This window comes from Nematolebias whitei, chromosome 11 (assembly GCF_014905685.2).
Source record: "Nematolebias whitei isolate Nwh7 chromosome 11, NemWhi1, whole genome shotgun sequence".
Lineage (NCBI taxonomy): Eukaryota > Metazoa > Chordata > Actinopteri > Cyprinodontiformes > Rivulidae > Nematolebias > Nematolebias whitei.
In genome coordinates, this window is record NC_056508.1 from 32,827,302 (window position 1) to 32,838,356 (window position 11,055).

General features: G+C 38.0%; 1 protein-coding gene across 1 annotated transcript in view; it reads right to left on the minus strand.

The window, feature by feature from the left end:
- The window catches only part of sort1b (sortilin 1b), an 18,030-nt gene extending 7,467 nt beyond the window's left edge, over positions 1 to 10,563 (minus strand). Inside the window, exons 1-10 of the mRNA XM_037684496.1 lie at positions 9,981 to 10,563; positions 7,642 to 7,701; positions 7,431 to 7,504; positions 7,233 to 7,335; positions 6,957 to 7,118; positions 4,861 to 4,934; positions 3,886 to 3,935; positions 3,505 to 3,632; positions 1,841 to 1,985; positions 1,280 to 1,435 (exon numbers count right to left, since the gene is read on the minus strand). Of these exons, the coding sequence (XP_037540424.1) occupies positions 1,280 to 1,435; positions 1,841 to 1,985; positions 3,505 to 3,632; positions 3,886 to 3,935; positions 4,861 to 4,934; positions 6,957 to 7,118; positions 7,233 to 7,335; positions 7,431 to 7,504; positions 7,642 to 7,701; positions 9,981 to 10,262 (1,234 nt within the window). The 5' untranslated portion in view covers positions 10,263 to 10,563. The remainder of the gene's footprint in view (positions 1 to 1,279; positions 1,436 to 1,840; positions 1,986 to 3,504; positions 3,633 to 3,885; positions 3,936 to 4,860; positions 4,935 to 6,956; positions 7,119 to 7,232; positions 7,336 to 7,430; positions 7,505 to 7,641; positions 7,702 to 9,980) is intronic.
- Between the last annotated feature and the right edge of the window lie 492 nt (positions 10,564 to 11,055).

Sequence of the window (11,055 nt, forward strand, 5' to 3'; positions counted from 1 at the left end):
CACACTCTTGCAATATTCTAAATAATGTTTGTAAACTCTAAACACTCTAAAAGAGCACAGAATGTCATAATTTCATCTCTCTGCTGCTCTTTGCCACCTGCAAGCGTTCTTGACCACGCCCACTTCTCCGCTCTGCACAGAGAACAGCTGCAGCAGGAAGTTTATCCTACAGCTCTGGGCAGCCCAAAGGTGCAGCAGGTGCTTAATATTTTTAGATAATTTATTTTAAATAAAAATTCCATGCCGATCATGCAGCTCATCCATCAGCCAGTTGTCTGTCATGTCCAATCTTAATTTGAAAAACTGCGATAGAGCGAGTCAGCGATAAACGAAACGCAAAGTAGCGAGGGACTACTGTACATAAATAGCTAAAAAGTAGGAAGAACAGCTAAAAAGGAGCACGCAAAAAAGAAAACAGCAGAAAAATAACTGAAAGTGAAGTTGGAATTGGAAAGATAAGATCACAAAAAACTAAAATTAACAGAAAAAAGTTGCAAAATGAGAACATTTCTGAAAAGAGCACAAAAAAAGCTGAAATTAGCAATTAGGTGGAAAGAGCACAAGTTTGTTAAAACAAGTAGAAAGCTGAAAAGAGCACAAAAACCTAATTAACAAAAAAGTACCACCAAAAAATTTAAAAAAAGTAAAAACCTAAAATTAGTTGACAACTACTGAAAAGCAGCTGAAAAACTGAAATTGGCAGCAAGAAGCTGAAAGAAACATAACAGCAGAAATTAAGAAAAAGAAGCTTGAAGGAGCAGGAAGGAGCTGAAGGAAGCTGAAATTAGCACAAACAAGCCCCCAAAAAAAGCAGAATAAAAGCTGAAATGAGCAGTAAAATGTAAACAGCACATAGTTTGAAGGATGTGAAAAAAGCTCCTTATTTTCAATAAGGAAAAAATGGCAGAAAAAGCTAAATATTTCTAAAAGTTAAAACTGCACAAATACCAAAAGTCATAGCAGGAATGTCCAGAATGAGCTGAACATTTTGATACATGAATTGTTGAAATAGGACCAGAAACTGCAGAAGAAGTTAAGATGTTGAAAAACATAAGAGAAAAAGACTGTTGCTCAAAACTGTGCAGCTTTGATCAAATGTTTATCTGCTCCAGTCCCCTGCTTCAGCACATCACATTTAACACTGAACAACTAATTAAATATTTAATTCACACCCTTCTACTGGTATGTAACGGAGAACTCGTTAGTGTGGGTGTGTTTTTACAGGAAATCTGAGCACAGGTGTGGGTTGGTTTTGTTCTTCCATTATCTAGGCACAAACCTTCAGCCAAGACACTGGTGATGAAAACTCCTCGTAGGGATGTGACGTTAGTGAAGTCTGTATCTCCCCCTGTGGTGGTGTAAAGATGGCGCTCCAGTGACTTTGAGTACACAGTGCCTCGGTCATCCGATACATAAATTGTGCCAAATCCTGTATCTGTGAAGAACACAAGGCTTTCTAGTCAAACAATAAAAGGCAATGAGATCATGTTGTATTTACTCCAAGTTCAAAAGTGGGTAATTGGATAAGACAATTTGTGAACAGAGCTATTTGCAAAAGGAGAATTTGTGCACAAAGTGTCACAAACAAAAAAAGTATTAATCCACAGCTGTAAATTGCATCTGTGCATGATATTAAACTGATGTTTGAGTCTTTATTATTACACGCCAAATGTGCAAAAACGTGAAATTTGAATATAGCATGTTTTTGCATCTAAAATAATACTTTCAGTTGGACTTTCTACATGAAGAAACACTTTGTTGCATGCAAGAAGACCATACCATCAGTACTTGTCAGTACTGTTTCACTGTACAGATAAACATTTGTAGATAGATGGCTGACCTCCGGGCTCGTCAACATGCATGAAGACCATGTCGTCATTCGCTGCCAGGATGGAGTAGAACTGCTCGTGACCTACAGGCGGCAGCTGAGCCGGGTTCCAAGTGTCCCCCTGGTCCACAGAGACAAGGATGTTCCTCAAGGTGCCCTGAAGCAGGAAACGAAGAAAAAAGATAGGAGTCAAGAATTAAGTGAGAAATAGTGCTGCACAATATTAGAAAAACTTTTAATGTGCGATATTATTGTTTTATGTTGCGATGAAGATACCAATTGCAATAAACCCACATTTTCCTCATGGCTCACTTTCATCTAAACCACGTGTGGCCATCAAGGCCAGTAACTGTTGAATTGACCCAATATATTATTAGCATGCTGAACATGAATGAATTGCACTTTAAATGTAACAGCCTATGGTTTGTTCCAGTCCAACAGAAGAAGTGGGAATAAGTAACATCTTTGTGACAAAGTGCCAAGATCAATTAAAAAAAAGTTATTTTTTCTGACTTTTCTGTGTGTTGACAACGCTGGTGCATTCCTCGAGTCAACATGTCGCCTTGTTACACCTAAATGATTCAAGGTTAACAGCTTACAGAAGACATAAAACATTCTCCTGAAAATGATCAGGTATTGGAGGGAGGAGAGAAAAAGCAGCCAATTTTGAAAGAAAAACTGAAAGACCTTCAAAAAGGCCGAAGAACTACTGATTTACACAATTTTCAAAATAAATACTGGTAATTTGTATATAGATACACGTAATTTGTATATAGATATACAGTAGTAGTACAGAAATGAAGATGTTGAGGTTCTCCTTAGGAGTGACAAGGATGGATAAGATTAGGAATGAGATCATCAGAGGTACAGCACAGGTTGAACAACTGGGAGATAGTTAGAGAGGCCAGACTGAGATGGTTTGGACATGTCCAGAGGAGGGACAGTGGGTATACTGGTAGAAGGATGTTAGAAATGCAGCTGCCAGGAAAAAGACAAAGAGGAGATATATGGATGCTATTGGAGAGGACATGGAGATAGTTGGAGTGAGGACAGAGGATGCAGAGGACAGAGATGGAGGAGGATGACTCTCTGTAGCGAGACATGAAGAGGGAAAAGCAAAAAAAAAAGGACAAGATATATAGATACATAAAAGAGGCACTATAAGTATACATTTCATCATGTACTATCATGTCACCATCTAAACCATTTCCCAGCAGCAACCTACTTCCCCTTACAGACTTTTGACACAACTTCTCTTTCTTTTCAGGTCAAATGTACCAATACTGAATAAACTATCTTTTTCTACAAACCTAAATAAATCAACTAATGTTTTCTCCTGTGTTTTAACTAGTTGGGTAACTTGGGGCGACTGTGGCTGAGTGGGTAGAGCAGTCGTCCTCCAATGCAAGAGTTGGGGGTTCGATTCCACCAGCAGTCACATGTCAGTGTCCCTGGGCACTGAACCCCTCATTGCCCCTGATGTGCGTCCCATTGGTGTATGAACGTGATAAAGCACTGATTATTCTTTGTATAGGTATAGTAGAGTGCTGTATGAATGGGTAAATGAGGGCACAGAATGTAGTGTAAAGCGCTTTGAGTATCTTGATAAGATAGAAAAGCGCTATATAAGTATAGTTCATTTACTATTGCTTGAACAGAGCCCCTTTGGTACTGACCTTTCCCGTCATTATTGAGGCAAAGAGGAAGCGTCCACCCAGACCAAAAGAGAAGATCTTCTTGGCAACAGGTTTGATGGTTTGACCATAATCTGTCGTTCTCTTCAGTTCTAACATTCCCCGATCACCTGAAACACACAGGTGGCTTAGAAATAAAAGAACAACAAACATATTTAAAGATTCATGTGCACCTGACACTAGAATGGTGTTTAAGACTGAAACTTGAAAATAAATGCTCTGCTTTGTCTGGTACAAACTTGTGATTACACACTCAAAGCAAGAAGTATTAAAGTTATAAGGTGTTGTTTTTTATATGACTTCAATAAAAATCTAAAACATACAAGTTGAAGTTGCCTATGTTTCCATTTACAGATTACTTACTGCAAGATCCATTTTTGTTGGATGTAAAGAAGATGGTATTTTTCCTTCCCCTGAAAGCAAAAAAAAAAAAAAAAAAATCTGTTGTATAGTATAATAATGCTTTGGTGGCATCAATAATTAAAAACTAAAAATGGTTTACACCTAGTAGTGAAAATCAAGATATTTTGTAATTTTTCTCATTTCTTGTCCGTGATGTTGTTGCTGCTGTAACATGGGAATTCTCCCAGCTGGGAGTCAGTAAAGCCCCATCTCATCTCATCTCATGCTAAATGCAAGCCCTTCATGAATAAATATCTTTCCAACTTCACAAAGCTCCAGGCCCGATTGAAAATGACCCATTTTCCTGCAGCCTGCTCAGACTCTCCTGGGAGAGTAATAAAATGCTCTGCGTCAGAAACACCGCTTTGTAAAGGCAGTTGCGTCAGTCACAGTAACCCTCGTTCTGCTGCTTTAAAACTGAAACAAAAACAAGACGGCGTTACGGGGTTTACAAAGCGATTCAAATCAGGAAGTCTCTAAAGCAACAAAGCAATCCAGTTTTGCTGCATATGTGACTAAAGTTAAGCAAAAAAAATGTGCATTCCCTGGGGAATACTTCAAAGGTTTTTAAATTCAAAAAGGGTTTTTTCAAATCTTTCGTAAGTTACAGATTTACATATCAGCAACAAGACGTGTGAATAACTTGAGCATGTTGAACCTGTTCACATGCACGCCATGGTTTGAGCATTTTTAGCTTTTTTCACCCCACACCATAAACCACAGCGTAATTAAAAGGAACACTATTTCCTACTGCAATTTGTACAAACTAAAACTACAAATAAAGGACTGCAGCTTCAGAGGAAAAAAAAACAAAAAAACAGAAAGAACTTGGTTTTCCCCTTCGCTTCTCCCCGAGGATAAACTCAATGAGCCAAGTGTTTGTTCACCGAGCACCTGAAACTGGTTCAGGTAGCACGAGTTATTCTTGTTGCTCACCATTTCACCAGACAAACCATGTCGTGGATCTTCTTCCAGGTGGTGCCGAAATCTTGAGAAAGCCACAGTTCATACTGAGAAAAAGCAAACAGAAAAAAAGACAAATATTAACTCGAGAGTTTGTGGACAGTTAAACGACTCTTTACAAGGGTTGCACAGAACTCGATAGGCCTGCCCATAAACTTCACAGCCTTGTTAATAAATACACACAACAAAAACACACACGGAAAAATATTAGAGGCCTAGCATTCTTTGAAGGCATGAGTTTTAGACTTGGATCATCTCGTGCTTATTTTAAATCTTACAGACAAACGTTATGTACAATCTATCATGTAGTACAGTGAGATGTCACACTCGGTGTGTGTTGCGAACTCTCAGATACTACCACATGAAATTTTACATCAGTATCTGTAAAACTGACAAAGTTAAACATTTTTTGTGTGGGCTAATGTTGATTAGCTGTGGAGGACATTTTAAATTGGACCGACTCCAAAAGGTATTTAGTTGTAGATATACATCAAATGATCACTTTTTAAAAGTCTCATTGAAATCATCCAGTGAGTCGTGATATATATTTAGTAGTAGAGACGCATGAACACAGAAAGACATGGACAAAAACAGTTTCTCCTTCCTTTGCCTTTTGGTGGCTAGAAAAGAATGCTCAGTTTCCTAAATTAATTATTCCACATGAATGGAACGCCTTTAAAACATAACTACATTTTTCTGCTAATATCTATATAATTGTACTTTCCCCAAATATTATAAAAAAGGTTAAAATTTTCATAATTTAAGTGTTTTTGTTAAGCGGTTCTGAGAAGCTGTCATTATGCACAAATGTTTTTAAAATATGACGCTGGTTTTTAAGATGTATGTCAGATAACGGTGAAAAAAGAGAAAACACACGACTACAGGTCTTGAATATTTCCTTTTCTAAATATTACTTGTTCTTTCAAACAGCCGATTACCGGTATATGTCCTTATAAAAAGTGTGTACCGGTATCTGCAGTTTCCAGGTCACGTTTTATTACAATAAAATCCTGCTTTAGAAAATGTAAAAAACTAAAATAAAATGTGATGTGGACACATTGCAGGCGGAAGGGGGTAAATTTAAACATATGTGGTTGTGGAAGATTGTTTTTCTCTATAACATGAATGATTTTCAAATAAAAGGAATATATTTGAATTTACTTTTTATTGTTATTTTAGCAACAAAAAGGCAAAATTATGCAAGAAATCATGTGTCTTTGATCAATTCTACGGTAATAATAATCCATCTTTAATAAAAGATGGGCAAAGCTTGACATTTTAATTGTGTGAATTTTGAGACAGCTACTAATCTACTAGCTTTAGCTAGCTGTTTGCTACTTTTAGCTTTCAAATAGCATTTTGCTACTTTTGTTCTATCGATGGCTTGTTATTTTTAGCCAAATTCTTGCATCTTTTAACAAGAGTTTTGCCATTTGTAGCTTCTGTCTACCATATTGCCACTTTTAGCTAACCATTTGCTTTATTTAGTGCTTAACTAGCTTTATGCTACATTAACATAGCACTAGATAAATTTACCCAACATTGCACTACTTTTGGCATTTAGCTAGCATTTTGCTCCCTTTAGCTTTTGGTGTTCTGCTCCTTTTAGCTAGTATTCTGCTTCTTTTAGATTTTTCAATGCAGTTTCAGCTTCTTCAGCGAATTTCAGCACTCTGCATTAAAAAAAAAGTAATTTTTCCAGTTAACTCTCCCCTTTAGGACAATTTTGTCTAACGAACAAAAAACTGTTCATTTAATAAAAGCATTTTGTCAATGTCAAAAATTAATGCTAACTTGTTCTATGAAATCCTTGTACTCTGTAAAAGTAGATTTATTTGTAAAATTTAAAATTACTGTAATATTTTTGGAATTTGTCTAGTAACCTTTCCAAGAGAAAAAAAAAATCAATATCCATCAAAACTAAATTTTTTATGGGATGCTTTGCTTTGACTTGAGATAAAACTGTCTGTGTGTACATACAGAAAAAGGACCTTCAAATTTATTTCAATACATCCAAACTGGTTTCTTTCACACCGACAATAATACTTCCCACGTTCTTCACTACTTACATGGATGCTGAGAACAAGCAGCACATTTGAGTTCCCAGGGTTGTATAAGATTTGCATCAGTGGGTTGAAAGGCAAATCTCTGGATGTGAAACTTTTTCCAAAATTATCAGAGACGTAAATACGAGCTTCCTCAATTCCAGAGACTTCTGCTGTCAGGATCACCTAAAAGCCAAAGATCCAACGGTTTCTTTACACGATCGTGTTGCATTATTTGTAAAAACACAAAAAGACCATGTGAACTAAATGGGGCGAGACACTGAAGTGGGCGAGTCTTACTTTGCCTGAGTTTTCAGGTCCGATTGCAATGCCAAACTCTGATCTGATGAAGGTGTTGTTGATCAAGTTGGTCACGTCTTCAAATGACTTCCCATAGTTCTCACTGGCAGACAGGTGGTTACAACAAAATAAGATGCAATTTGACACAAGCTGTACACGTTTTCCACTTTTTCTAAAACACGAGGTTGTAAAACTTACCTTCGGTAAAGTTTGGACTGCCCAAATCGTAACATGAAGAAAGGCACCTGAAAAGTTGTCAAAGCCAGGATGACCTGTGAGGAGTAAAGGTTGAACTTTAGATAGCGTGAAGTACTCATTTACAGAACTACCATACATCTTGATGAGAGGAAACTGATTATGGCATCTCTGCAGTGAATCCCACTCATGACATGATGGGTGTACCACTCACCCCTGTGCCATCTCCAACCCAGGCCAGTGACACTGAACCACTCTGGTCATTGAATGAATACTGTAGAGAACAGAGAAAAAATCCAGCATTTGGTTATACATCAACTATATAAGCCTCCAGAGTTTGAATCAAGAGTGACAGAAATATGTGATGCAATTCCTCCAAACAGTGTTTTGTTTGCTTTCATTCGCAGTGAGATTCCCCTACTCAAGTCTAAAGAGAGAAACGACAAAATCATTTGCACAAACGGAAACCACCCTATCAACCCAAACGTTCATATAAGAATTCAAAGCACTTGTGTTCAGCAAACTTCTGAAGGCAGTAGCTGAAACTCAGAATGATTTATTGCCAGACTTAAATTTTGTTTAAATTAAATCAAGTAATCACAATGGAAAGCGACCTCAAGGTGTCAAGAGTTTAAATGTTTTAAACACTTGTGGTCCATTATTGCTCAGATATTGTTCACAGCAGCTCATCCTGTAAGCTGATCTTGCGTCGGTGGGACCTGCAGGAATAACCTCTGGGAAATGGGATTCTTGGAACCTTCTCGACCTGAGATTATCGGGGCCGAGCGTACAAAGACTGCAATGTAAAGTTGATCACATGACAGTGAGGAGCTAGGCAAATAAGCAGCACAGGGTTTTTATAAAGTTTGTTTGTGGCAAGTATGATACGTTATTAGCCCTACAAATAATGTTTTCTGTGCCTAAAGATAAAAAAAACACTGCAGTCTCTGTTTCCTAACAAAACTTCCTGGTTTAACTATTAAACAAGCAAGGCTTTTAATTACTAAATAATTTGCACACAGCCAGTCACATGGACTCCTCCTGAGCCAATTTCCGTCAACATTCAATAAGGCACTTTAGGTTTCAATAAAATGGAGAAAAAGTGGAATGGTTTCAAATATGCCTGAGAAGAAGAGTACATGGGTCACAGCTTTTAGTGCAGTTTGTCTTTAATGCAATGCTTTAGTGAAATGACAAACTAATTTTGAAGGGAGTTCTAAATTATAGAACTAAACCAAAATGTCTCCCACACTTGAACCTTATTGAAAAACAGCCCTCAATTTCCATGATTTCTTGAGTCTACTGTGTTTCCTTTTGTTTTCTTGCGCTTAAAAAGTAAATTTTAGTCTATTCTCTGGAACAAAAGTGTAATACGAGTCATTTTTCTTTGACAACAGTCACTAAAAGGTGGCCGTGTGGACTGGTGGTAGACTCTTGAAGTGAAAACATTCACAAATCAAAACTGTACCTAGCTGAAAGTTTTTTCTTTAATCGTTTGAACCCAAACGAGGTGGCTGAGTGGTTAGAGCAGTCGTCCTCCAATGAAAGAGTTGGGGGTTCGATTCCACCAGCAGTCACATGCTGAAGTGAACCCCTCATTGCTTCCAATGCGTGTCCCATCGGTGTATGAATATTATAAAGCACTGATTACTCTTTGTACAGAAACAGTAGAATGCTGTATGAAGGGGTAAATGAGGACACAGATTGTAGTGTGAAGCTCTTTGAGTATCTTGATAAGATAGAAAAGCGCTCTATAAAGTGCAGTCCATTTGCCATTCCATTTAACCCACTCGACCACTGATGCCTTAAAAGACTGGCTGAAGCACACTGAAGTATACATCTGGCAAAACTGATTCATAGGAGGTTTGTTTGAAGTAGTATAGGTGATCACAGTGTCTGAATTACGATCACTCCATATTTTCTTTGGGTTCCACGTCCTTTGACTTATGATTAACTCAACAGCATATTTAAAATTTGAAAATGCTTGCTGTATTTAGCTAAGTTTTACTCAAACAAGCTTACGTTTTGGTAAAAGCCTGTGAACGATAATGGTCCCTTTTTTATTTTTTAACCATAAAATTATAATAAAAATATTAAACTTGGTTAACTGAAGACAAGAACATGTACTTTAAAATGAACATTTCAGAAGGACACTTATCAGTTTAATTTTAAATCTTTTTTTATATATAATCCTTGTCATTTTAAAAACATCTCCATCTGCAGCCACTTCTTAAGCCAGTAGGTCACACAACATTGCTCTAAGGGCCGCAAAGGGCCCGCGGGCCGCACTTTGGACACAGCTGTTTTTGTAGGTTAACTGGTTTCCGACTGAGGGTGTAGTTAGTTTAACTACCAACAAGCTACCTCAACATGTGTCAGTCAGGTTATTTGGCTCAGACTGAACGTTTTGTTTAGAGAAAACAGTAAGATGAGAGGAAACTTTTCCTAACAGCAGATTTAAACCCGCACCTGGTGGAGATCTAAGGCACCTGCGCATCCTGCTCCTCCCTGGGTTTAATGAATATGAAACTGGACCTGCAGCAGGTAACTTACACTGTGGGTGTTGGCGTCTAACTTGCTCTTAAATCCTTCGTGCTGTTTGCAGGACTCTTCCTGCTCGACGCTTCCTCTCTTTATTCTGTGGTTTGGTGATGCATCACCCATCAACGCAGTGGACACCGACCTCTTTGCGATTTTCGCGGCTCTCCCTCCGGTACTTGAACGTCTCACGAACACAGACCGTCCTAGCGGCTCGGAGCCCGGCTGAAAATCCAAACCGGCGGAGAAAGTGCAGAGAGAAACCAGCAGAAAAACGTCGCGCAGCAAAGGTCCCATCCTCCCCTGCAGGCGAAAGTGACTAACTAAACCCAAAAAAAGGAGCTAAAACAAAAAACCCTTAAACGAGTCTTTGTTTATGCTAGCCTTTATATAGAAACCGAAGGTCGCTGATGTAGCTCTACGAACGATGACACCAGTACAGTAGTCCTCCTGACAGATTAAAAAAAAAAACAAGAGGCGTAGTTTCTTCTCTCGCTGTTTCAGGACAAAATAAATATTTGAAAAAACACAATATATCACAGTTTAGGCGGCGGCTTCAGCGTCACCTAATCGCACTGCTACACCTTAGCCAACATGAAACACTAGCTAAGATATAGACAGTGCCCGCAGGTAATAACGCTGGGTTCCGAGAGACGCTCTGTGATTGGCTGACTCTACATCCGAGTCCGCCTTTTTGCGTTTTCTATTGGACGAATAATAAATAGGGCGTGGCCAAGAAAGCAGCTGTCAACATGGACATACGTATGTCTATGGCTGTCAAAAGCCTTTGTAGGATAGGTTGAGCAAACCACAAAAGGAAACTACTGTACTTTTTTTTTTAAAAAGGACCAAATACCGTTTTTTTTTATGAACTCATCAAGACTATATTATTTAGATTTAAAGTAACATTAAAACTGCATTTTAACAGTTTATCTTTATTTTATTTTTTTTCTGTTACTCCAAATTTACAGGTGGTTTAGTTAGTTATAAAAAATTTTTAAAAAGCTGCAATAATTCCCTTTTCAACTGGTGCCCTAGGGCCACTTCCATACGTACTCAGTTCAGTCCACCAACCTTTAAAATAAAACTA